This window comes from Coturnix japonica, chromosome 2 (assembly GCF_001577835.2).
Source record: "Coturnix japonica isolate 7356 chromosome 2, Coturnix japonica 2.1, whole genome shotgun sequence".
In the NCBI taxonomy this organism is placed as follows: domain Eukaryota; kingdom Metazoa; phylum Chordata; class Aves; order Galliformes; family Phasianidae; genus Coturnix; species Coturnix japonica.
This window is the reverse complement of record NC_029517.1, coordinates 92405824-92433446: the sequence shown is the minus strand read 5'-3', so window position 1 is coordinate 92433446 and position 27623 is coordinate 92405824. Positions and strand designations below refer to the sequence as shown.

Genomic DNA, 27623 nt, shown 5'->3' with positions numbered 1-27623 from the left:
ATCCCAGCCATACATATATATACATATTATTTGTTTCCATTCCAACAGAGGGAAAGCAAAAATCTGCCCAATACACAAGCAGTCACAATAGCCAGCAGTTCTTCATTGGCAAAAACCTCTTCCTCTGTGAGATCCAATTTTCCTGTCCTTCTTCCTACTAGATTTGCAAGAGTCCTGCTTCTTCCCTCCTCTTGGATGAGGGTATGGGGACCTCATGAATCTGCAGAAAGGGTGGGAATAATGTCCCTGTGCTGTCTCAGCTGCCCTTCCAGTCTATTAAAGGAACTAAACATACAGTGATTAGAAAACCACTAGTTTAAAACAGCTTCACATGTGGCTTTGGGTAACCTGCCTGAGGAATTCTTCAGACACACTGGCAGTGTATGCAGGGTTAATCACAGCTGTGATGCTTAAGCAACACCTACCTCTGCATCTGTCAGTCACCACTTCCTTGCCCAGTTGAGATACCTGATAACCAGCAGGGCAGTTTTGGTATGTGCTAACACGTCAAAGGGGCTGCAAGGTCTCTGTGCTAGCAGGACTGCTACGATAGGGTTCATAATCAAGAACTCAGACTGCAAGTATACAGCAATTCCTTCTTGAGTCAGCTGCAGTCAACAGGCAATCCAGAAGCATTATACTCAAAATTAGTAAATAAAGCTAAATTAATATGAAATCCTTTTGGCTTTACACCTGTTCAATCAACATATTGCACCTGTGTGAATGCAATTCCTCCTTCCTCCTCAAGTCCCCTAGACACAGAGTAAGGCTGCTTCTAAGCACTCCTGTTCACAGCCACCACATCCTCTGAAGAGAGGAGGAGTTCTCTCAATAAAGGAGGCATTTGCTTGCACTCTTAAACTGAAATTAGTGCTTCCAATGCTGCCACCTTCTGTGGAAAGCTGGAAGTTTACTCATATTCTTGTATTCCACGACCTGAGTTTTCTCAGGTTTTGGAATGTAGTGCTTGACAAGAATGCTTGCTTCTTTACAAAAAAAACGTGCTATTCAGCAAAATACTGTTCCATGGAACAATGTGAGAATAAACTTAGCTTTACTTCAAGTCATTTATTGGTTGGTTAACGCTGAGGATCACCACACTTGTCTCCAGTCATTCTGATGGAGTGAAGTAGTCTCACCAGCATGAAAACGTATAATCAGTGTTCACGGAATGGCTTGTGTTGGAAGGGACCTCAAAGCCCACCCCGTGCCATGTGCAGGGCTGCCCCCCAGCAGCTCAGCTGCCCAGGCCCCATCCAACCTGCCCTTGAGCACCTCCATGGACGCACCCACAGGGCTGACAGCGAAAACCCTCCCAACCTCACACGCCGCCATCACTCGACCCCAGCCCCCCCGCCCGCCTCAAGGCGCCTCCCTACTACGCAGTCTCCTTCCCTCCCGGCGGCCATGCCCGGATGTGAGCTCTCGTTGCTCCGCCCCGCTCCGCCCCGCGCTCCCCCCGCCCCGCTCCCGCAGCTGGCAGCCCGGTGCGGAGGGCGGCTCAGCGCTGCCGCGCGTCCCTGCCCTGGAGCGAGGTAAGCGGGCGGGGGGACCGGGGGTCTGTGCCACCCGCGGGTACCGGCTGCCGCCTGCCAGTGGCTCCCTTCGGCTCCGTGTGTCTGGCAGCCCTTCGCCCAGCCGTGCCTTCTCCCCGCCTCGGGCCTGTCGGCCCGGCCCTGCCGCCGGCCGCGGAGCCCCGAGATCGTGGCGGGGGCGAGCGGGCGGTGCCGGCTGCCGTCGGGCCCGGCCGCGCTTGGCCGTTCCCCTCAGCCCCTGCTGGCTCCGCGGGGATGGCCGCCCGTGGGGCTCCGGCCGGTCCCACTCGGGCGACGCTGTGGCCGTGGGGCGGCACCGGGCCCGCTCCGAGGCCTTCCCTTGGCCTTTCGGTGGAGTTCCGAGGTCCGTGTGCCAGCCCGGCCCTGTCAGGCAGGTGTCCCCAACCCCTCCCCCAGCGGCTTGTCGAAACCCGAGGGCTCTTTCTTGCTTCAGGGATTCTACGGCTCTGTGGGTTCTACGGCGTCGCTGGGCTCTCCTCCACTTCGTGTACCGAAAGCTTTGGTCGTCGCATAGTTTGTTCTCGCGTATCTTCAGCGCCTTCCCTTCTCCTCCTAACCTGGCTTTGTACCAGAGGGACTTCTTCAGAGCAGGAGCTGAAGAGCTGGCAGGTCCTTGCCCAGCTGCCAACGGCATTAGGAGGGAGGGATTGGCTGTTAAGAAGCTCTTTGTGGTAGGAAAATGATTTGTCAGCGTCCTGAAAAACAGTCCCGGCAAGGGAAGGGTCACAGTTTGTGTTTTAGTCTTGAAAGTTTTCCTTGAGTGTGCCCTGTCTTGTGGCCCAGAGTGGCTGGAAAGCACCAGGAAGGTCTGGCTGGCTGCACGGTGTGTGTGTCACTGTGATCTCAAATGCTGGCAGCCAGTGGCGTTCTCTCAACTAAGAGAACGTGGGCCCACAGCCTCTTTTGGCCTTTGTGCCTGGTGTTTTCATCTTGAGTACAGTTGTAAACTGGCAGTAGCACATCTCTTGACTGGTAATTTTTGTATGTTCACTATTAGCAAGGCTCTGCTTTCTGCTTCTTAGGGAGAGGCATGGAAATAGAATCACAAAGTGGCTTAGGTTGGAAGGGACCATCAAGCCCCTACCATGGACATGGTTGCCAGCTACTAGATCAGACTGCTGAGGGCCCCATCCAACCTGGATGAGAATCAATACGAGAATACTGCAATATGTGAAGTGCTATTAGAGTTTTTATTTCCCTATATATGTTCTTTAATGACACTTCAAATGTATGTTGCTGGTCACACGGCTTCTTAAAATCAGAAAGTCAGAAAACATCATTGGTGGCTGTTTGAATTTGAGCATCGTTCATCTTGCATGTTTAGAGTTGGCCTCACAAGGGAGTGGGGAAGTGAAAATGGGGTTAAGGACAATTGTCAGTGTGAAATACTGGAAAGAATATATAGCTCTTTTCTGTTTGGATGTTGAATGGTTATTAAAAGTTGCTTAATGTTTCTTCCAAATTGCTAGGAAAAGCCGTGTGTTTGTCAGTGCTGGAAGGCTGACTGAAGTTGTGCTGTAATGAAGTATCTAACCAGTGCTGTATAGCTGGTAATTGTGAAGTTCATGTTTGACTTTAAAATCTGCCATTTTACATCGGATGAGTTAACGCTTGAAAATTAGTAGAATCCTCTTTTAGAAAATTGTCTGGCTGCCCTCGGCAAAAATTAATGGATACATGTTGACCTAAAAAGGTGGCAGGGAAGTTCTGAGCACTGTGTTTTCCAGCAGCCTCAATTTTTTAGAGAGGTGATTATACGTTTACTGAACAATTATTGCTTAAAATGGCACCTTTGGATAAGAGAACTTAAAAGCTGCACAAGCCACAGATGTAAAAGAGCCCGGGATGACTTCACCGGGAATCTGTTAGTTTTTAGACTCTAGCGCTTATTAACTGCTGCATCTTTAACATTGTTTCAGGAGGCATCGTCATCTTTAATGCCCAGGGCAAATGTCTCAAAAATGCCACTTCCTAGACTTTCTGTCTCTGAACCGTCGCATAATTGGTATTAGATTGAAAAGTTGTAGACAGTTGCTGATGTCCTTAAAGTTCTGTAGTGGCAGACTCCAACTGAGAGTCTGAGAAGAAACTTAATAATGTGCTGACTTGATTTAAGTGCTATGCGAACATTTGTGTTTGTTTTCTAGGTGTCATGAAACGTCTTGTTCGCAAGCATATACGTAAGGAATGCTCTTGGCACACCGTGATCAGTTACTTTGGCCTAAACATCAATTGCCTCTTGTAAAAACCTGTAAGTAAAATAAATGTAGTTTGATTTGAAGTTGCTTTGATGATTTGCTCTCTGAACATAGTTAGCATGGCCTGCCTCTGAAAGGAAAAGTGAATATCAGTTACTTTATTTTGTAAAAGGGGCAAATCTTTGATTCTATTGTAACAGCTGACAAAGATTTTGAAAGCTGAATCAATTGTTGTGTCTTACAGAAATGGCAGCTCAGAAAAGGAAGTCTGCGTTAGTAGAGCCATCTGCTAAACGTCCCAGGCTGGACAAGAACAGCAGACCATCGTCAGCAAAGAAGGAGAAAGAGGTGTCAGATACAAAACATGCCTCAAATAAATCGAACTCCAATCAGTGTGCGGTGCAGGAGAAAACTGTACTCAGAACCTCTGTCAAATCAAACAGGTCAGTGATAAAACAATATGTAGTTAATCTACATTTTCTTCCTAGACTGAATTAGTGCAGAAACAGTATAAAGAGAGAGAATTGGAGTTAAAGGTGGTTAAAATAGTTAAATATTACTAGTGGGGCAACCAGCTTTAAATCATTTTGATATCTTCTACATGATCTTTATCTGGAACCATTTTAGTGTCTTGAAATCCAGAAAGATTCCTCCAGGAAGGGGTTTTGAAGGGAAAATAAAGCTGATACTTCATTTAAAAGCTACAAGTATCAACAATTAAGATCTGCTACAAATGTTGGAAGGCATTCATGTGGAGTTTGTGGCTCAGTCTTGCAGTACATAAAATGCATTGAGCACTGCACTTAAGAGTAACCGGGTAGAAGTGATGTCTCTTTAGACAGATTCTAGAGAAAGTGATTCTAAAAGCATTAGAGATATATAATTTCTTATTTATAAAGAAGAGGGGAAAAAACAACAAATCAGATGCAGAGGTTAGTAGGAATGTGAAGGTTTTAATGACAAATTGATTTTTCTGGCTGCTGAAAAATAATTATTTGAATATTTCAGTGTCAACACCAATGAATCTGAACTAGGAACACGCATGACTACAAGATCATCGGGATTCAACTCAAATAGTAAAGTAGTACCTGATAAAAAGGTCCAGCAGCAGCCGAAGTCTACAAAAAGTAAAGAGGTGTGCCAGAAAAAACCTGTGCAAGAAATTCCTAAGTCAAAATGCATAACTGCTTCAAGTGAGCTTGGTGCGAGGAGATCACAGAGGCTGCAGCAGCTAACACATGTGGAAGAGCCTGCAAGATCCCTCAGAAGCAGAGAAGTTAAAGAAGAAAAAGCTTTGGATGTGAAACAGAGTAGCCAGGCAAAAAGACCTGCTCATAATGTTGCAGCGAAAGTGCTTAAACCTGCTGGGGAGAAAGCAGAACAGAAAAACACCAAAATAAAGTCAAACAATGCAAAGGAAGATAAAGAGACACAAGTGACCAGCTCTCCAAAAGAGAAGAAGTGTAAGGCAGACAAGAAAAATGATAATTCAAAAAGCCTTCAAGACTCGTCATTATGTCCTCATGATGGCCTTGAGGAAGTTAAGAAAGACCAAAAAGACCCTGTATCTCCAATTCTTAACAGCACAAAGAAAGTGAAGGCAGATTCTCCAAAGCCAAATTCTAAGACGATAACTAAGGAAAAGCAACAAGTGCACCAGAACATAAAAGGCAATGTAAAACCAAACAAGGTTTCACAGCCGTCTGTGAGTGAAACAAAAGTAGCTGATCAACAGGAGGGTGATGTGAAATCCAAAAGGGTGAGCATCCTTGAACTTTGTGAAGAAATTGCAGGTGAAATTGAGTCAGATACGGTGGAGGTGAAAAAAGATTCTGCTAATGCTGAATGTAGTAAAATAGAAGAAGAAAAGCATTCTGAAGTACAGCTGCAACAAAGTGAAATGCTTACTCAGAAAGAGCCTGCTCCAAGTACTCAGTGCAAACGTTTTTTCCCTAGCAAAAAAGGAATGCCTGTTAAGTGTACTTTGAATGGTAGAAGTAACTCCTCAAACAAAAACTCTAAATGGACCAAAATTAAATTACTGAAAGCTAATAACATGAAGCAGGCTAACTTAAATTCTGTTAATGCCCCCAAGCTTTCTTTGTTAAAAAATTTCCCGGAAGTTTCAGAGGCAAGTCAAATAGCTGCAGAAGCACAACATTCTAAGGCGGAAGGCCAGCTGCCAGTGACAAGACTGTCTGAGAATGAAAGTGCAACTTGTGTGCAGGATAAGTCAGATCCTTTATCGGAAAGAGCCGGAAGCAAAGAAGTGGCGTTAGAAATGAAACAAGTCATGAAAAGTGGTGCGGAAAATGGTTTGTTGCGTAACTTGACAAAACATTTCTCTGAGCCACGACCTGATGAGGTAAGTCATTTTACTTACAGTATGTGGTGGGGAGGGTGTTCTGAGTCTGTTTTGTTTTCTGAGAATGCCCTACTCAGAAGGTTTGTTTTAACAATGACTTTATTTTACAGTAACTTACATTTTCAGACGTGCTAAAGGGCTGTTGCTGATGTGTTATCATAGATGAAATGACAGTAAACTGGAAAATTGATCTGTTCATTCTCCCAATTAAATGTGGGTGGTTAAAAGTCTCCTGCTGCAGCCAAAGGTTGTACGGATTCATCTGGATGCTTCTTGACATCTTAAGCTGTTCTGAAAAGATGTATTAAAAGAAATGGAGTAGGAGGACTGTTCTCTACTTCAGTGTGGACTGCCTAAGCATTTTGTCTACTTAAAGTATGATTGGCGCTGCATTCAAGACGTTAATGCTGAGTTAACTGGATGGCTTTGATAATGTATTAGAAGCATTAAATAGTTGTTTGCTTTTTTAATTTAAATCTAATTGTCTGTGTTTTATTTAGAACTTCAAATTAAGATTGGAATCAAGTCCAGAAAGCTCTCCAGTAAAACATCTTACAGCACCTAAACCATCAAAACAATTAAAAAAAGAGCCTGGAGAATGCGATCCACAAGGTAATTGCTTACTAACAACTTTTCTACTTTTTCTGATCAGTTTCCTTCCAGACAGATGTTTCACGGAGCCAAACTTCCAGAACTGGAACTGTTCACTGAAGGTTTTAATGTATCTTTGCACCTAATGCTATAACCGTGTTAATAGCAGCAAATGTGGTTTTATCCGAGGGTTCTGAAGTGAGAAGTAGTATCTGGTTTTCTTCCCAGCTCTACTTCTGGCACTTCTTTGTGCTTTATGTGTAAATGTTTTAATGCTTTAATGTGCCCCATTTTAGCGTAAGCGAAGTGTCAACTTATCCATAAGCAAGCACAAATAACCTTTTACATGTAATAAATTAATAAACCTTTAGTTTTTTGATTGGATTCTTCTTTTGCGTCTCTTTTTGTTAAGTATGCTCTATTGGTTACCACTTCCTTTGCACACATATCTGCATTTCTCTTCTAATTTGTTGTGCTTGGTCTAGACCAAATTATGAATTGTGCAATTGCTCTCCCATTTTATTAGATATTTAAGTATATGTGGTGAAACACTTGAATACTGCCTCAAAAGTTGCATCTCTTCATTGATTATGAGCAAACTGCAGCATTATCTTTAACTTAATTAGTTTTAGTTAGTGTTTAAAAGAACATGCTGTGTAGTCAGCTACAAAGGAAATTTGAACAACTTTCTAATGAAATGATAATCTTTGTTTAGTTGTAGGTTTGGCTCCCAAGCAGTTGACACACACTTCATCTACAAATCAAACTTCTGAAACTGAGAACAGGTATAGTATTTCATAGGCTATGGAATGACTCTAACCTTTCTTAGAGTTACAACCGTTTTTATTATAAGTCTGTTCTCCTAGCCTCAACTTCCAATTTCAAATGCCTTGCTTCTTATTTTTATTAAATAAAAATAGACTTCTATTTTATCTAGTTATTAAAGGATATTTTTGTACTGTTAAGAAAGTCAAGGAAGTGCTTGTAAGCAACTGTACTATTTTAAAGTAGGGTTCAGCAAAGTCAGGCAAACATTTCTAATAATCACCTGACTTGAGGAGGAGACTAAGAGAAAGTACATTAGTTGGGATTACTATGTGATTTTTGCTTACTGGACTTTTTTGTCTACTTTTGGGAGGATTTCCTAATCCTTAAATTAGGATGGTTTTTGTGTATGTGGTTTTCCCAGCTAAGGGAAAGAGGACTTAATTTGAGATTTTCGTATGATTGCTGTAAAACTACAGTTCAGTGCCCTTTTTCCTCCTTCTCCTCTCCCTCCTTCCCATCTCCCCTGACTGACAGCAGTAAGTCTGAACTGAGTTTGAGAGATTTATGTTATCTGTTTTATGTAGCTCTCTGGAATTTGTGGCAATATTTACAGGGTTTGCTTCAGCAGCCTGACACATGATACCTGTAACAAGTAATCTAAACCTTGTGTGGGAAATGAATAGCATTAGGCACCATCCTTCATGCTCTGAAAATGTCTCCATTCTGTTAATAGATGTGAATAATCTATCCTACCTGATGAGAAATTCCACTTTTTTTTTTTTTTTTTTTTTTAATTCTAAGAAAAAACACCTTGTAATTGGTTTAGACACAAACTGTATTTTTAGTTAGTCCTCTTATTTCCCCTCTTTTCTATCTGGTTTGCAAGCTAAAGCGTATAGGGGAATGTTTTGGAGATTGAAACTTACATTTGCATCCTTATAAGGCTTAGTTATACTAATCACAATGGTTTTAAGTGTCTTTCCAGACAGCAGTTCCTTTTTAGCATGAAATATATTTGTAATTCTAGGGTTCCATTGACAAATCCTGCATTAACGTCAAAGTGCAGTAACTTGCTACCATCTGAGGAGCATATTCAGAAGCTAAAAGAAGCAGGAAAAGATGGTGAAAAGCAGCTGATCATAGTAAGTAACGCCCCTTTAGTAAGGTTTATACTTCCTCAAACAAATTCCTTTTGAATTAACAGTGCTGTGTTTTTAAGAGCAAGAGTAAAAATCCTTACTTGTACGTACTGCTATTGTTAATGATTTATTAGAATTGAGCCCTTGGTAAATGGTCGTCTGGTGTTTTTAGAGGAAGTGGTAGCTGAGTGACTTACATTTAAAACTGATTCTTGTTAGAAAAAATCTACTGCTTTGAGAAGACTGACTGCTCGGTATAAATTCATTTGCTATAGGGATAATGAATGTGCATTTGCTTATGTGCAAAAACTAAGTTTCCTTATATTTCAGATGCATTGGGGGTTTGCATGTGGTAGATGTGTGTGAGATCAATATGAATGGTTTTATTCCTGCATCATTCAAGAACACAAGGTTCTGAGACAAACTCTTTGTATTGGAACAAATGTATTTTATTTTTTTTTATGTAAACACACTGATTTTCACCATAGTACATTACAGAAGCATTGGGAAATCAAAATCTGGGAAGCTGCTGAGGGAAGGGAAGCCAGAGCATTTGGAAGGAGTCTGTGGGATGCTTCTCAATGAGATTAACCCTCTCATATGGCATTGATGTTACGGCTAAATTGCAGTATTTTTCATATAATGTATAGATTATACATAGGAAGTATAGGTATTAATAGGTATTAACCAAAATAGAACCAGCTGAACCCTGAATGCTTTGATATTTCAAAAGCAGAACTTCTGAGAAGTGATTTGATAAGTATATCCTTCATTTGCCTAAGTGACACACATCTAGATGCTTGGATGCCTAGTCACAGAATGGTAAACAGCGTAAAATAGTATATTATGAACAATAACTAACATTTACTTAAGTAGTTTGGCTATTGCCTATTTAAAAATCATTTTACCAACAAAGTTAATGAGAGTCATTAAATAGCTATATAGAAAGAACTGTAGAGTATTCCTCGTCGCTGCAGTGTATCTTACATATTTTTTAGTTATGCAGTTAATAGAGTGTGACTGAGTTACTTAGGACCTTTGACAAGAAGAAATAACTTGCTGCTTAGCTACTGCAGGGAGTAATTTTTTCACCAGATATTCAAGTAAAAGTTGTAAGCTATTTAACCCAGCAAAGTTTTAGATTATAAAGAATGATCACCTCTGAAGAGCAGTAGGAGAAATGAGAGAGACCTAGTTCTTGTTTTCTGTAAGTATTTCTGGAAAGTGCCCATTTAAAAACAAAATATGCTGCTTACTTGCAAACAGCAGCTTCAGGCCATCTAATATGTTTTGGTTTTATCACTTCATACGAGCCTAATTCACTTCAATTTTACTGTGTTTGGAGTTGAATTTTTTTTTAATTCTCTTGAAAGAGCGTTTTGATAATGCCTGTAGTTTGCTTTACCATGAAAGCGCTGGGAACGTAGCATTTTGATACTCTTTTAGCACTATCAAAACACACTGAGGGCTCAAATATTTGTTATGCCACCCTGTAAAATTGACATTAGTTACTGTGGAGACAAGACAAAGTTATGTCAGCGATAGTTTGTGCTAGCACCTGCTGGGGGTGAAAGAATTGCTGAATGGGCCTCTGAAGCACAGGTTTAGTTCATACAAATACTCAAAAGAATGGAATTAAAGACATCTAATAAACTACAGTTCTTTTTGAAGGTAATAGTTCTGTTTTGCAAATCCATGGTGAATTTCTTAAGTGTTCATCCTGAATGGCTGAAGAGCTCTAAGAGATCTGGGAGGAATTGGTTCTGTGAATTGTTTTTTGTTGTTCTTATCGGGATGGTTTCAAAGGTTCTTATGGACTTCTTCAGCAGTCCTCTAAGAATAGTGAAGCAGTCCCATTCTTTCATTTGAGCAAACATGAGAAGTCCTGCTTTTATTCAGAGCAGGGAACGTTTAACTCACAGTTTCTTACACCTTATAGTAAGTAAATGCCTGAGAGCTGCCTTTTAACTACCTTGAGGTTCAGAATTTGAGATGTTAAAAATATCATCTATGTATTCTAAATGTTTGGGGAGGTGGTGGTATGATGAAGCTAGTCATTGTCTTCTACAACGTGGCTTATTTTTCGTACTCAGTCCTTAAGGATGTATATTATCTTCCTTCTTCTCCCAAATTAATTTTCTCTCTCTCTCTCTCTGTATGTATATATATATATATATATATATTTTAGTATAAAATTCTTAACAAGCTTTAAGGCTCTTTAATTGCAAGAAGTAAAATAATATGACTTCCATTTGTAGAAGCAATATTTACTAGCTGTACTTGCAACATTCTTTTTCTTGGTGTACATCATCTAGTCATCTGAGCAGCTTTCGAACATGACATCATTGTTGTATAAAGGCAGAGCTAAGACAGGATGAGTTGTTTCCGTGTTCCTCAGATTTGCTTGTCTTACACATCCTAAAAAGCAGGGATCTTCCAAGTGATTTTAAGCTGAAAAGGGAATCTAATGTTGCAGCTCTTTGTAAAACAAGGAGTGATGAAAAACAGTGCTACTCATGTGATGTGCATTGAGGTAGGTTCTGAGCTAGGAACCTCTGTTCTTCTACAGGAGGGTCAGATTGAGCCCCAAAATATGTTATGTTCCAACTCCCCAACATAGTGTTTAGAGAAGTAGTGTGTTTTGAATATCTGTGAGCTGTACCGTACAGGTAGAGTGAAGTTCTAAACTGAAACTTCTACAGAATGATGCACTTTTTTCTTTTATTTGAATATGAAATCATCTGTTCTTTCAGTTTCAGAAGTTAAAGGAAATGTAAATGTGCAAAGCAGGTGTTGTCAGCTTGCATGAGATCTTGCTTTGCATCCAAGACAAGGAAAGTCATCTGTTGTCGTCTTGTAAGATTCTGATTTCCTGCCACATCTAGAACAAAATTTTGACCATAAAAGTATGAAATGATAATGCTACAAAAGAACGTTCTGAGTGGTATCGCTGTACCTCACAGCTTTTCTTCCATTTTTTGCCACTAAGGACACACATTCCTCTGCAAATAAAGCTAATCTGTTGAAAATTGTGCTCACTAGTTTTAAAGAGTAACGTGTACAGTGATTAAACAGTGAAAACACATAATCAAAATGGTAATAGTATAGCATTGTAGAGCTGCTTCTTCCATTCTAATGATCTGAGAGATGTCTGGATAGGAACAAGTCTGAAGACTTGTAGATGATCTTGAGTGTCAGTAAATGCATGGATCAGGATTGCTTGATGAAAGGTGCTTTGGTTCTGATGCCCTGTATGGAAGTGGTGTGTAGCTTAATTCACTTTATGCATTTGGATGTCACACTTGAAATATTCCTTACATTTTGTTTGAACTTGGACATAATTTTCAGTTTGACTGAAATAGATGTTGTTGTTGAAGTTGAAACCACAATCCTTGATGGAAATAATAAAAATAAGTGTAGAATTGATTTCTCATTAGCTTGAAGAAACTTGTAAAACAGGCATTTAAACAGCAGATTTCTTCCTTAAACTGGAACAGTCCAGTTGTCAGTTTTTCTGAAGAAATGGAGAATGTTTTTGGGTCAATATTGTGTTGTTCTCATTAGTTACATGCTGTCTATGTCATGCAGTCTGAGTGAGAACAAGGCAGTGGTTGCTGTGTGAATGTGTGAGAGGGGACTGAGTAAAGATAAGAGCAGTGACTCTCCCTTATTTCTCATTTAAATCTTACCCTTTGGGACAGCTCTGCCCCTCATGGGACTGTAGTGGTCACTGTCTCATTGTTATTCCTTCTCATTTCTGCTCCAGCAGCAAAGCCCAGCCTCCTCGAGCAGATTCAGGTGTTTAGCATCCTTTGTCCTGAGAGTTTTGAAGAGTGTTCCCTGAGGTAGCTGTGACCTGGAACAGCACTGGAACAGGCTGCCCAGGGAGGTGGTGGAGTCTCCTTCTCTGGAGATATTCAAGACCCGCCTGGACGCCTACCTGTGTGACGTGGTGTAGAGAGCCTGCTTTGGCAGGGGGGTTGGACTCGATGATCTCTAGAGGTCCCTTCCAACCCCTACAATTCTGTGATTCTGTGACCTGATTTGGGAAGTCAAGCACAAAGGCTGCTGCCATCAGGGCACTCTGTGATACATTTGAGTTGCGTTTTCACATGGGTTGAGAATGGATTGTGCAGAGCTGGTTTTTAACTTTGTATTTATTATTGTAAATGCCATACACAGCAGTTCCATTTCCAAGTGAAACTTGTTTCTGAGTTAGGCCGTGTCTTCTGATCCTCCCATCCAAGTGGATCCACCCATCAGCTTCTGTCTTGAATGCATCTTTTGTTGAAATGGCATTCTTTGATGTTTTCATTTGCTGTGGGGAGCCCAAAAATCTTTGTGTTGTTGCTTCCTGTTCTTCTCCACTGTATTTCCTTTCCAGCCTGTTTTATGGCTGGGTTATATTCTTTGCTCCATGAGAAGACGAGGGGAAAAAATAATCTTGCTCTAACACACACTAGGTAATAAAGAAAGAGGTGACCAGATCTGTGCCTGAAGAGAGAGGGAAGAATAAAAAAGGCCCCTTTTCATCTCCTACAGAGGCACCAAATGCCTTTTTTGCTTGCAGGGCTCCCTATTCCACACATGGAGGATCAGCAGACATGCATCTTCTCAAGGAAGATATTGGTAAGACTTTTCTTTCTGTCTAACACAGATTTAAGAAATCCTTCTGGAGAATGAGACAACATTGCTGCAACGTTCAATTACAGTTAGCCTAGAAAACCGGTGCCTCTCACATATCCTTTACTTTCATTAATGAGGATTAGCTGATATATCGGGAATGCTTAACTGCCATCTACACCTGCAGAATCTCATTTGGAAGTAGAAGTATCCCTGCTCTTTATTATTACTGTTTGGAAAATCATAATTTATATAGAACAACTTATTTTTCTTCCTGCAACCAGAAATTTTCTTAAATGCTGTTCTGATATGAAGCCTCTCTTTGAGCTCTGACACATTTTTCTAGTTCTGGCAAGTCACAAAATCAGAATTGCAGGGGTTGGAAGGGACATCAAGAGATCATCGAGTCCAACCCCCCTTCTAAAGCAGGTTCCCCACAATAGTCATCAGTTTATTGTCCAGTTTCTAGAATCCAGTGTTGGCTGACAAGACTGAAGCCCATCAATTTGAAGTTAATGCAAGATAAACCTAAATAAATAAATACTGTAATTAGATTGCGGAAGCATGTTGGGTTTTGTTTGTTGGGTTTTTTGTTTGTCTGTTTTTAATTCCCCACATCCAAGTTATTAAGGGTTTCATTTACTCTCCAGCATGATGCGTAATGCTGATTTGTTTGTTTGTCTTCCTATTAGGCAGTACTGGTGACCTTGAATGCAGTGCTGTTTGGGAGCACTTCTTATCTCTTGCTGCATGCCCTCTCCCCTTTTACTTTTGCAATGGCATAAGGTTAAAAATAGCCAGATTCTCTAGATGTTTCCTTTAAGTGCAAAATGGATTCTTCATAACTCCTAACTTCATTTTCCGTGTCCTAGTTTTGTACTATATGGATCTACAAAGCTTTTTTCTTTTCCTCCCTTGGAGCGTTATGTCCTGCAGTGTGCATCTGAAACCCTCTTTCAGTTACAAAAAAGGCTATCACCATCATTACCCTCAGAACACTGCTAAGTATTTGCTAAAATAAATAACAGTAAAAATAGGAAAATAGAGCCAGCATTTGTGGAGGCTACGGAGTTCAGAAGATTGCTGTAGGTGCTATACTGTGTTTTTCTGATGTTCACGTAGCAGATTTATAGCATTAACCTGTTTGTTTGTCATGCACTGATGCAACTGTGTGCGTATCAAAGTGATACCAGCGGCAGCTAAGGGAGACAAACTATCAAATGTGGCAATGCTGCCAAACCAGTATGTATATTTACATATATTTTATGGTGGTACAAGCTAAGGAGCTTGGCAGCTTTGAGGATTTTCTAGTCCCTCATTGTTGATGGCATCCTATGTAGTTATTTTATTATTTGCTTGGTTTTGGCGTCAGATAGGTGTTTTGGCTTCAATACCTTCAATTCCTCAGCAAATTGAACAGAAATTGTTTCATTGCAGTACTGATATTTGAGGGGTTACTTTAGGTAACAGATTTTCTAATCTACTTTTTTTCTTAAGTGTACTTCAGAGACCAGCATAGACTCCCTCTTCACTCGCTGTACCCAAGACATGGGGAGTATGTTCTCCATCCTCATCTAGCAATTAGATTTGGCTCAGTTGGTTCATTTTAAGATAATCACTGTGCGTCCTTCCTGCTGATCTGCCTTTTCCTTCATAGATAAGCCCTTGAGCGTTTTTTGGTGTCTGGATGGGGACCTTCTTTAGTATATGTTGCTTCCTTATGGGAAGTCTGCAGGTAGAATGAAATGTATTGAATTCACTTTTTACACCTGCAGAAACTTCATCTTGTCCTGACTTTGTGAATCTAACCTCAGGATGCATCTCTTTCCTTCATCAAAGTAGTGTATTTCTGTTTGTCTGTATATGATATGAATGCATGAACTGGCACACGATGTCAGACTCACCTTCTCTCTTCTGGCTGACTTCCTCACATGTGCTCTTCAAGAGAAGTTCAGTTCTGGGTCTGTGTGACCAAAGCAGTTGTACCTGTAATCTCTTCTTGGAAAGAAACTGATACCTATGTGTCAGATTTCTCTAGTGACTGCTGGAAATAAGTTGCTCTCACTTGGAGAACTGGGCTGGCATGCAGCTCTTAGGCTGGCTTCAGAGTATCTTTCAAGATGGAAGGAGTGAGAAGTATCTGATCAACACTTTTGCATTGTAACACGTTTTTCTCTGTGAAGTAGACCTTTTGGCTGTGAATGTATTAGAAGCTATTATAAAAACAAATATGGGTGATATATTTTCTGACAAATTGAGTACTTTCAATCTGTGCACAAACATCAATTTCTTTACAGAATATCATATGTACCAGAGCATACAATTACTTTGTAACATGTTGCACCTGGATGAATAAATCCCAAAGCAATCTGCACTGAGTGGTGCCCTTAATTAGAAAACGCTTGGTTGTAGATTTGGAAGGTCAAGAAGCACAAGGGGTTACAAGTAAAGCTGTATGATCTTCCATTCGTATTATAGCTACAGAACTGTAGTGCATGCTGAATAGTGTGGGTCTGAATGTGGTTTAGTATGTGTGAAGAAATGATCATATTTACTGCAAGTAGGGTAACAAAGGAAGTTGAGTTTTTTAAATAGAAAAAGAAGTCCATTGTTCATAACATAGGAAGGATGAAACCTAATTTTAATAGTGATAGTGTTTTAATGATAGGTATTGCACGTCCCTTTAAGGCTGCGTGGGTTTTCAAAAGATGAAATTCGAATTATTTACTATTTCTTGTGTTTCACTCAATTTTAGCCTTTGTATTGGGTGTGTATAGAAGATCCTTTATACTGTTATGAAGGCATTTCCGATGAATTGAAAGCTCTGTTATATTTTCTGTGCTTGGAATTGACATGACTTTTCTTTCTTTCTTTTTCTTCGATAGGATGCAGGACAGAAGAGATTTGGTGCTATTTCTTGTAATATTTGTGGAATGCTTTATACTGCATCAAATCCAGAGGATGAAACCCAACACCTACTCTTTCATAACCAGTTCATAAGTGCTGTAAAATATGTGGTAAGAAAATATTATCTTTTACTTGCTGTGTACTATTTAAAATTCATACTGCGCTGTCATGTTTGAATAGATTAATATCACAACAGGCTGTGAATCCACTGTTGGAAATGAATGGTTTCAAAAGCCATAGCAGACAGGCTGTATGCCACTTATGAAGGCATTCACTAGAATAGTGATGTTGCATTTGCATTATATTCTTTCTTTTGCAGTTCCTGACTTGTGGGAGGTGGGGATGTGGTGGTGATAGGAAAACAAAATAATGTCACTGTTTTGAGAGTGCTTAATACAGGTTTCTGCTTGCAGTGGTTGGATTAATTGTCAGGAACAGATCTAACTATTTTTGTAATTGTGTAATGTTAGGTGACTTCTAAATTGCTTTTTCTTAATTACATTACTGCCTCACAGTCCAGTTGATAGAACATCACAGTGTTTTGAAACCTTACCAAATTTATAGTGCAATAGTAATTAAGTTTAAATTCCAGCTGTTATTCAGTAGGTCTGTTCTGTTTGCTATAGCTAAATATCTCTCATATTCAAACTGGGATACAAAAATTTTGTGCAATTTTTCTGCCGCTGTAAAATCAGCTATTTCTCAGTAGCTGATATTACAAGACCCATAGGAAATATCTGTTCACATGTCTGAAATCCAGAACAGAATCCCCAGAGTCTGTTTTTCTTTATCACACATGTTACCTTCAGTACTCTACACTCGAGTAGATAAGACCTCCAGGATAACTGAACTGAGGCCACCAATTCATTTCATGTACGTACCAAATGGCAGTATGGGCTGCTTTTAAATCTCGAGCTCAATTATTCCATGATTCATAAACACAAAAATATACCTTCGTTGGTAGTGTTTGAAGCTGCCTGGTAGATGGTTGTGGCACTTGTTCTGCTCTTGGTTAGTTTTTGCTGAATAATGGAGACATCTTGAAAGATTTCTTCTGCTATGGGGCACTACCTTGTAGGATGAGAAGTGTTTTCTCATTTTACTCCTATTTGCCTTCCCTCCCATGTTCCCAAGTATTTTAAGATTTATTTTAAGTGTTAGCAGCGATGTAAAGATAAGTCACTAGAAAGTGTTAGTTCTTTCGAGCAGAAGCTGGCATATGAGTTCAGTAGATATTTAAAGCTGCTAGGTTCACACAGAGATAGGAAGCTGCACTGAAGTTTGGAATCAGATATTTCAGAGATTGAAAGAGCTGAAATTTCTTACTTGTATATAAGAAGTGAAAGAGCAGACTGCCTTACAGCAGTTGTAAATAACTGAAGTTAGGGAAGGTTTAAGTCAAATTAAAGGCATACTTACTCTTCTTTCTGCTGCTGGGCACCTTGTTACAGCTTCACACAGTTTGTATTTAAGCAAATGGTTTGCATTGTCAGTTCAGCAAGTGAACATTTGTATTTCTGAAATGTTAGGACTTAGTTAAATTTCACGACAGATGACTACAGAGTGATGATGTAGCTGGGTATTCTGTAACAGAAACTGTGTAGGGTAAGACGCGAAGGAAGGTCTCTCTGAGTCTTTAAATTCCCCTCTGGCGTTTTTTCCTCATGGAAAATGTGACTGACTCAGTTTTCTGCCTTGCTGAGTAGATACATCTCTAGCGCTAATCATTTGACCATAGTTGGTGGTTTGTTGATTGTAGAGAGGTAATGTTCATGACAGAAACGCCTTCACCTCCTCTTTGAAAATAATTAGAATTGTAGATAAGCCTTCTTGCCAGTGAATTAGTACACTAAGTCTCTCCTTACTAATTCTTTGTTGCCCAGATACCAGAAGAATGCTTGCTTGTTATCCTGCTTTCGCTGGGAGGTTTCTAGTGGGGATTTCTGAAAGGATGATTTGGAGGACATATGCTTGGTTTCTAAAGACTTGCATGTAGTTATTGTATTGAACCTGTAACTACATTCCTTTCCCTGACTGAAGTGATGGTGCCGTCAGGCAATTAGAGTGTTTCAGAGGAGATCTTAGTTCAACCCAGGTTGACCTTGGATGTTACTGCATTAGCACTCCAAATGTGGGCTTTATGTTGTTAACACGTGTGGTGTTGATTGGGAGGCTGTTTTAAAATATTTTAGGAGCATCTTTTCGTTATTAGCATTCTTCATCTCATATGATGCAGTCCCGATCTGACTTGAGATGACTTTTCCAGTACCTGAAGGGGGCCTATAGGTAAGCTGGGGAGAGTCTTTGTGTGAAGGAAGGTAGAAACAGGATAAGGGGAAATGGCTTTGAACTGGAAGAGGGTAGATTTAGACTATGTGTTAGGAAGAAATTCTTTACTGTGGGGGTGGTGAGACAGTGGAACAGGTTGCCTAGATAGGTTGTGGATGCCCTGTCCCTGGAAGCATTCAAGGCCAGGCTGGATGGGGCTGTGAGCAGCCTGGTCTGGAGGGAGGTGTTAAAACAAGATTATCTTGAAGGCCTCAAAACATTCTATAATTCTCAGCCTTTCTCCCTACTGAGTTTCTCTTGTTATGTGCTTGGTATTTCTGTTGATGATTCATCTCACAGAATCACAAGAAGACTGTATGTATATGATAGTAGAGCTTCTGTTACTGTGAGCTGTGAAAATTGGCATTGTTGTTAGTGGCTTGCCCACCTCCATGCAGCTGCTTTGTGGGTTATTTTTGCCTTTTTTTTAAGTACCAAGTAGCCAGAAGATAGTCTGCATATAAACAATAAGTTATTTACTGTCTTCAACAGAACATAATTTTTTTTTTAAAAAGATTATTTTCTTACCTCTAGTAAGTTCCATGATGTCCTCAAGAGGTAGGACAGCCTGGCAAGGAGGTGACATGAGCTCATTGTGTCACTGATGGCTAATAGAGACAACAAGGAAGTTGCAGGCCTTATGTGGAAAGAGAGAAAATTTGGCAAGCCTAATGGTATTTTCAAGATTAGGGAACAGAAGATTAGCAAGGAATTATATGGGTTTCTTGAAGGGTGATATTTGCTGTTAAACAGAAAGGTGCAAACTGAAAAAGCAAGACGGTAAGGTGGTCAGGGACAGCACTGAACAGGAGCAGTGTAAGAGGTGTGCTGCTGTAGAGCAAGGCAGGAATCCGTCTCGCTATCCTTCTGGTTTCAGACATCTGAAAATCTCTGCAGAAATACGCCATTCTAACATGTGCTTGCATTGAGCGATTACATAGCAGTTGTTAACTTCAGTGCTAAACTGGAGGATGGATATTTCAGTTTCAGTTTTGAAAAAGCAGACGTTTAGCTGTCTCTGACACCACATATATCAATTCCGTACTTCAGCACAGATATTTTTTTTGAGAGAGACATTATTTTTAATGAGGTTTTTATGTTGTGAAGATAAATATTTAAGTTAGGAAATGCCTGTGGATTTGGCTGCATGCTGTGAATGCAGCTGATGCAGTGTTTGTGTTTCTAGCCCATTGTCTCAGTTAAGAGCTCAAGAAAGCAGAAAGAGCTGTTGTTTGGGCTGATGTTAAATCTGCCTAAGTTTTAAGCAGGTATTCTACTGAACAGCAACCAAGTTTGTCTCTGAGGTTCTTAGGATTTTCAGATCATAACAACCAACTTCCTGGAACCTGAGGTTAACAGGCTGTCAGGCTTGAAGATGATGATCGGCTTTATGTCATTTTCTCTTGACTCCCTCCTTCTTACCATTAGCAGTCTCCTGTGATAACCTGTAATAGTTTGTGAACTGTGTTAGAACAGCAGCATCCAGTGATCTTCATGCATTCTGTAGTCAAAACTCCCTTCTCTGTGTTACAGTTGAAGGAGAATTAGAGTTAAGTTCTCGACTAGGAGAGTGGTTAGGCCCTGGAACAGGCTGCCCAGGGAGGTTGTGGATGCCCCGTCCTTGGAGGTGTTCAAGGCCAGGTTGGACGGGGCCCTGGGCAACCTGATCTAGTAAAGGTGTATGTTTGGTGGCCCTGCCAGGCAGGGGGGTTGGAACTACATGATCCTTGAGGTCCCTTCCAACCCGGGTCATTCTGTGATTCTGTGAGAGGCTGAGTATCTCTGACTTGAAGAAAGAGGCAGAAAGTAGAATGCTCTGGGCCTATTTCTCTGCTGCGAAGTATTGTAATGTTTCATACTAAAGGGAAAATGCCACCAGTGCTTTTCTATGTGAAGATATCTAGAATTACACAGTATTAACCATGAGAGTCTCCCTCTCTTAATTGTTTTGGGGGAAGAAATAGTGTAAGAAAAATACAGCACCACTTTTGATCAATATGTGTTCATTTGGGTAAGAGGGTGTACAGTCAAGTCAGCACTGACAGATATGGAAAAATACCAGGTTTGCTGTCATACTTTGTACTTAAGAACTTGTAAAACACGAGGAAATGCACAGGAAGCAGTCTTACTGTGTTTGCCAGTGTATGTTTTTAAAAGCAAATCTGTGTCAGATAGTATCAAACTCTGAGCAGATCTGTGTGTAGAACTGAGCACAGAACACTTGGGCCACAGGGCTTTGGGAGCCATCTTTCCACCTGTGTTCTACCTTGTCACACGCATATCCAGTGAGGGCAGTGTGCTGCAGTGTAGCTGTACTTACTGTCCGTATCACTTTGTCCTGATGGACTAGCAGCTGTGTTGTCCTTTTTTCTGGTCTCTGTCTTGTGTACTTTTATTGCTGTCATACTCGAATAAACAAGCACAAGCAATCTTCAGCCTTGTTTGAATTGGATGGAAAAGTTATTGAATAGCTTGAAACGTCATGAAGTATCAGGTGGTTTTTCAGGGCACGTTTTCAAAGCATTGTGAGTCCCTGTGGGGTAAATAGATGTGACATGGAAGGGAAGAGGGCATTGCAACTGTTACTATGCACTAGTGGGGCTCTGTGCAGCACTCATCTGCCTAGCTTTGGTGCTGAGGTTATATGTGCCACGCTACAGCTACTCATATAGGTCGTCTGCTGTTAAGAAAGTTTCCTAGTGTCAGGGAGGAGTGGCATAATCACGCCCTTTTACCCCAGGCCTTTGCAGAACATGTATCCTGGTGAGAACAAGAGCTTCCCTTTTCATTCAGTTCATCGCAAGCAATGTACAGGAGTGCCAGGGCGTCTTGTTCTGCAGTAAGTCTTAGTGCCCTGAAGTAATGTCAGTTAAAAGGGAAGGGAAAAGCATTTTCTGACGTTGTAGTAGAATACTGTAAAATACACAGCAGGCACTAAGCTTTTGTTTCTTACTGTGGTAATACATTGCTGCCCTGTGCCTGCATTACAGTCCAGTGTTAGTGACAAATCTTTCTGTTAGTCATTTGTATATGAAGCACAGTTCCTTCCTTCCTAAGGCTGAGAACTATGGGTGCTGAGAAAGGAGATGCATGAAATGTTAGTTTGTGTGAAATGCATGGAGCTGCTTCAGGAACACAGGGTTTTAAGTGTCTTCTCTAATGTAAACCAGGTGAACTAGAAATCATAGATGAGCTCAGTGTTTGGAGAAAGGTTTTGAACAACTCCATCTAAAAGATACGTTTCAGCTTCAATTCCAAACTACTTGAATTTAGAATGTCCCCTTCCTATGAATGCGGTTACTTCCTATATAGTACCAATCACTTAAGAACATAAATAGGTGAACAGTAATGAGCTCTGAGTATTAGAGAGCAATTTTATCTTTACAGTTATTGTATTTTGACTGAATTAGATTTAGACTTCTGCTTTACAGGCTGTTGCTTAAACATACAACAGCAGAGTGGCGATAGCAGACAATGTTTCTGAACAGATTTCATTTTGCTGGAGATCCTGGCTATTAGGTTGACAGAATGCCTGAGCTTTAAACATAGAGAGCATTTTTCTGCATGAGGCCTGCAACATATTTTGGGTGCTGTATGGGGCTATTTAGCTCCTAAGTGATGCTCAGAGGTGGCTTAATGTAGGTAATCAGTAGCTTTCCTTGTCTGAGGTTGGAGAATAATAAGCCTTGCCCAAATTTTTTGTCCCCCTTTTCCAGCACTCTCAAAGTGCACATCACAGTCCTACAAATGACGCTTGCTCACCTGAATCATGTTTAGACCACAATAAATACAAATCCAAATGGTTGTGTTGATACCCAGTGCAAGCAGTGCAGAGCAGGAAGGCAGGCAGGATCTAAATGGTGTCTGTGTTGCTGCTGTTGCCTTGCTGGGGGCAAGACTTATACCTCAGTAGCTGCAGGACTGCTGGCAAGTAGGGGAGTTGCTCAAGTTATTCTCTTCACATCATGTTTGGGGCAAGGGGCTGAAACCAGCACGATGCATCTGAAGTGCAGATCAAGTGTTACAACACCAAAGTTTGTCTTTTTTTTTTTTTTGGTGGTAGTGTACATGGCATTAATTTGGTGCCAAATCGCATTGCTTGGTCTTTAGCTGAATGTTATTTTGTGGGAAGTTATGGATTGCAATGAGAATTACTCCATCGATATTGTTTCTTCCAAGGCTTTTTCATTTGCAGTTGCTTTGTGTAAGACTTGTCGATCAGCCTTTCTACTGGCTGAAGTTACTTTTGCATTCAGTGTTTTAGGTCCCGTCAAAGCAACTTGATTTCTGATATCTACCAGTCCCATCTTACTAGATTTAAGTGGCTTTTTTGTTTTGTTTTTTTCCATGCAGGTACTGCTCATTATTCACCACCAGTGTGGATCTGAAGAAGAGTTAATTACCTCTATTTTTTTGAGTATGTTTATACTTCAGATACACACAACGTAGCCTCCTTCCCCATTAGATTCTTAGAAGGTAGTTATAAAAATTTTTTTATAGTATCCTTCTTGTGGCTTTATTAGTTATGATCAATAACAAAATAAATTATTCCTTACATTTTGGGCAACTGCATGCCAATCAGTTCACTTAGAACCTCCTGGAGGTCTTTCGCATGCCAAAACTTTACAACTGAGTGTGTATTTGTGGAGGTAACTATGTTAAAAAGAAATCTCTCGATGAACCGGTAGGGTTTTTTCCATTGGCTGGACTCGAAAATAAGTATGACGTAGGTGTGGAGATCAGTTGTGTGAGCAGAGTGTGCTGCTTCCATTTAAAAGTTCCGTGTGCGCTGCAGTCCTTGGGGGAAAAAGTCTAGCTGGGAAATGAGACGCTTCCATAAATCCTTTCTAGTTGTAGTTAGGCTGTTGTATTCTACCATAAATAAGATCCTGTTATATCTCTTGTGTTCGTTTTAAGACGCTAGCTGAAGTTTCCTTCGCTAGCACAGCAAGCTGCTAAATAGTTGGAAGTCTCTGCCTAAGTTCAGTGTCTAGAGCAATGATGTTTGCTGTTTGTAAAAGTACACCTTGTATCTGGTTTAGATAAATGTTTGTTTTATTTAGGGATGGAAAAAGGAGAGAATTTTGGCTGAGTATCCTGATGGGAGGATAATAATGGTTCTTCCTGATGACCCGAAGTATGCACTTAAAAAGGTACGGTGAAAAGGACTGGACTTGTGTATCTTACTTCGTTTGATTATTGTGGTATGAGTGATGGGGGTGTAGCGTTAGTTAACTTAGCTGGCAGCGGTTGAGGTTGGACTCAAAGCTGCCGTGGCTCTGCAGCCTCCTCCGCAAAGAGGTCCAAGATCTTGCTCCTGCATCGTGACTCTCACAGGGAGGTGGGGCTGGGCTGGAGGGGAGGCAAGGCTGTAACGTATCTGCTGAATGCCTGCCAAGATATTTTGTGTAATAAAAGTGTTCTGCTGTGTTTAAACAAACTGAAACATGCTGATGGTATTTCACAGCATGAGAGCCTTCACCATTCTCTAGATGATTATTGGCTAAAAACAGACATAGTGGCCTCAAAGTCATCTCTTCCATTCCTGTGTCCAAAGCAGGGTTAGCTCTGGTTATGCTGCATCCAATAACTTTATAACACTTTTATCACTGTGGGCTTTTTGTTTCTTTGGGCTTTTTTGTATAACTCCCCAAGACTTTGTTGCAGTACTTCAGTGTCCATAAGGAGGGAATTTTTCCCTCTGTATCCAATAGGATCTCTGTACTGCCATTTAAGGTCATGAGTGCATGATGTTCTTCCAGAGCAAACAAGTGGTACATAATTTTCATTAGAATGCCACTAGCTTTATACGCTCATAGCACCATTACATCCAGTGCTGTGCATAACTGCAGTGTGCGTTAAGGCAGCTGGTGCCTTTTAATGCATCACTGAGGGAGGCCACCTCATTTCTGTGGTTTGGCATAGACCTCATCCGCTGAGTAAAGTATCAGAGTCCACTGCATTCTGTTAGCTCCTAATAACTGGGGCCTGGTCTTATTGAAAGCTGATGTAGAGTCGTCTACTATTCCTATTTCAGCTGAGCGTTATACAAGAAACAGTTACGTGGGCTCGTGTTGTACGTGCCTTAGAATAATCCTTACTTCTGGAGTAGCTTTCAGTGTTCTGCATGCTTTAACATGCTTCCGTATAGCTGTTTTTATGAATATTTGTAAGGATGTGTATTATATATACATATATCTTACATAGCATTTAAACTGATTTTGACAGGTTGAAGAAATTAGAGAAATGGTAGACAACGACTTGGGATTTCAGCAAGCCCCACTCATGTGTTACTCGAGAACGAAAACTCTTCTTTTTATTTCTAATGACAAAAAAGTTATTGGCTGTTTAATTGCAGAACACATCCAGTGGGTAAGTGATGGAGTGGAGAAAGGCGGTATGTAAGAGCTGGTGCTTGGTAGCTGTGATCCTGGTGTTCTGCAGCTACAGAATTACCTTTGAACCCAGAACTGGCCATTGAGCCTATATGGGGAGAGGGGTGGGAAAGGTTCTTGGTGTTAAATCGCTCTGAAATGTAGCCATTCATTTTTGTATAGTTGACTCTGAGCTGAGGCACACGAGAATTACTTTATTTGGTCATGATGCTGTTATGAAGTAACACATGTTTTGATGTCACCTGTAGGGCTACAGAGTGATAGAAGAGAAGGTTCCAGAAATTAGTTCAGAAAATGAAAAAGTCATATTTGAAAGGCAGAAGGCATGGTGCTGCTCAACCTCCCCAGAGCCCGCTATCTGTGGGATCAGTCGAATATGGGTGTTCAGCATGATGCGGCGGAAGAAGATTGCTTCTCGGATGATAGAGTGTCTCAGGTAATAATAAAGATGTTCCCTTTGTAATATGGCTTTTCTAGGACTTAATCCAAGACACCCTTGTGTTACTTTGTGCTTCAAGCTCGGGTTTTTAAGTTTCCTGTGGTACCTGGGAATATAGAGGTGAGTGTGGTTGACAGTTCCAGTATAGTGTGGGGTGCAGGAACTAACGTCAGCATTCTGCAGTATCTTGTGTTTGAAAGGGGTTTTTATCTAAGTGCTGTGATAAGCTGGCCTAGTGCCCTGCAGGTGAGCTTGGGTAAATTCCTCTCAGGTAATTATGAGTGCAGGAAATCAGACTGTCCTTGGGCTGAGTGCTTGGGGTTCCAAGCATTAAGGACTGTGATGCTGTGTTGGCCTAAGGCACAATCCTTACAGGTAGGAAGGGGGAAATGAGAGGGTAAGAAGCGCACACAGCCGTTTGATGGCACCCAGTCAGTGGTTACAGCTGTACTTCAGCCACATGTTTCAGTTTCTGATTCATTTTTTTTAAAGCTTTGCTCAACTTCACCAAATGTTCTGAGGGGTTTTCAGTTTCCACGGGGCTTTAGTAGGTACTGAGGAGCAGCTTCAACTGCATACTATGTGCTGGATACGTAAAAGGACTCAAATATTCACGCTGCTGTTTAAACAAATGTTCAAAACGCTGCATCTCACTTTTTGCTGCGTCCTGGTGCTCGCTTGGCCTCCCACTGGCTTGTTTTCCTCAAGTTCTCATGTAGCCATCCAGAAAAGTACAGCGTTATCCTTGACCACTTCCTTGTTTATTCAAGCAAGATCAGAACTCGTAGAATATCTTCATAAGGAAGCAAATGAATTGAATCTTCCTTTTCATATAATCACTATTGAGTGCATATTGATTAGGAGGTGTGTTAAGGCTGTGTTTTTAGGTGTTCCAAATTAATCCAAGCTGTGCTCCCATCAGAAACATCAAACGGGTTTTATTTCAGACTGGCACTTGAAATCCTATCGAGCCCCTCAGTGAGGAGCCTGCCTTACAGGTTGCTGTTGTTTCCCTTCCTGGTGGTTGTCCTTTGAATAGCCGGAAAGATTTCAGAGCAAACACCAAAACTGAACTCAGTGCAACTCAGAAGAGATTGCCCCATAGAAAATATTCTTCTAGAAGGGGAAAACCTTCCCAGAATGAGGGCTTCTTTTTGCTGTTTGATAAGAGGAGTCAGATAGCTCATAGAGAACGAGGCTTCTTCCTTTGGAACATCCCACCTCCTAATTGATGATCTGTGGCCTGATAGTGTAAATAAATAACCTTACCTTATTCTCTGAGGGTAACTCACTTTTTCTTTCTACCTCTCTTTGAAACAGGAGCAACTTCATCTATGGCTCGTATTTAAGTAAAGAAGAAATAGCGTTCTCAGACCCCACGCCCGATGGCAAACTCTTTGCGACTCAGTACTGCGGCACTGGGCAGTTCCTGGTGTACAACTTCCTCAATGGGCAGCAGCAGGTTTAGCTGCCCCTGAAGGAACCCCGTTTGTGCTGGGAGACCTCTGCCAGAACGGATGGATGGGCACGGACCTTATGCAGAAGCCAGGGCCATTTTTCTTACCGTGAACTCAGGACTGGTAACAACCAAACGGTTGTACTATTTTATTAAAACTGTAAACAATGCAGTAATAGGCTGACTTTTGGGTTGGTTTGTTTTGCTTTTGTTTTTGGTTTTTTTTTTAAAGAAAAGATATTTTATTAACTTTTACAGAAGTATGATTGTATTTTATCTAGTTAGTCATGTTTACATGCAGCAGAAAATTGTTCATAGTGGACTGTAAACTAATGCAAAGACTATAGTCTCACTGATGAGTACAAGCTGAAGTTCCTAATGTGGTGATATACCAGTGCTGGGCGGAGCTGGGAACCCATCTCCCCACGCCAGGTGAGGCAGCTGAAGGCTGCCCGCATGGCAGAGCCCCCAGCCCTGCTCTGTAGCATCAGGGCCAGGAGCACCTGCACAGCTGTGCTGGGCAGAGACCCCTGTGGCTGCTGGTGGGTGGTGGGTGCACCTTTCTGCTACTGCTGGGCAGCCTGGCACCAAACCACACCCAATGGCCTTTTTGGCCCAGGTCAGTCATAGAGTAATAGGGGCAGTGTGGATGGCAGGGCCCAGTGTCCAGTACTGTACTGAGTATATGCCTTTGTTAGCGGACTTCACTTTGCTACTTGTCACTCCTTCATAAAGCTCTCCTCTTTTAAAGGGTTTGTATGTTGAAAAACTGCTGTGGCCTTTCTTGACCTGTACATAATGTAGATAGATGGAAAAATAAAATTCTTGATAGCTTTTTCTAAAGTTACTCTGCATTAA

At 41.0% G+C, this 27623-nt stretch overlaps 1 protein-coding gene across 2 annotated transcripts; it reads left to right on the top strand.

Annotated features, from left to right (window-relative positions):
- The first annotated feature begins 1441 nt into the window (after window positions 1-1441).
- Window positions 1442-27623, top strand: ESCO1 (establishment of sister chromatid cohesion N-acetyltransferase 1). Of its 2 annotated transcripts, XM_015855416.1 has the most exons (12): window positions 1442-1535; window positions 3704-3807; window positions 3999-4197; window positions 4763-6119; window positions 6620-6731; window positions 7426-7495; window positions 8506-8620; window positions 16126-16257; window positions 23539-23628; window positions 24704-24847; window positions 25119-25306; window positions 26630-27623. In XM_015855416.1, exons 3-12 carry the CDS (start codon window positions 4001-4003, stop codon window positions 26775-26777), a joined length of 2553 nt encoding a protein of 850 aa, XP_015710902.1. In that variant the 5' UTR covers window positions 1442-1535; window positions 3704-3807; window positions 3999-4000; the 3' UTR covers window positions 26778-27623. The 2 variants fall into 2 exon arrangements, 1 of the variants encoding a protein (XP_015710902.1); XR_001553474.1 differs by lacking the exons at window positions 25119-25306; window positions 26630-27623 and adding an exon at window positions 22829-22951 and having other exon boundaries at window positions 24704-24721.

Excerpts from the sequence above, each read along its gene's own strand:
- ESCO1 (XM_015855416.1), top strand. The coding sequence starts at position 4,001 with ATGGCAGCTCAGAAAAGGAAGTCTGCGTTAGTAGAGCCATCTGCTAAA. Across the intron at positions 6,732-7,425 it reads TGGAGAATGCGATCCACAAG|TTGTAGGTTTGGCTCCCAAG; the intron begins GTAATTGCTTAC and ends ATCTTTGTTTAG. Across the intron at positions 8,621-16,125 it reads GTGAAAAGCAGCTGATCATA|GATGCAGGACAGAAGAGATT; the intron begins GTAAGTAACGCC and ends TTTCTTCGATAG.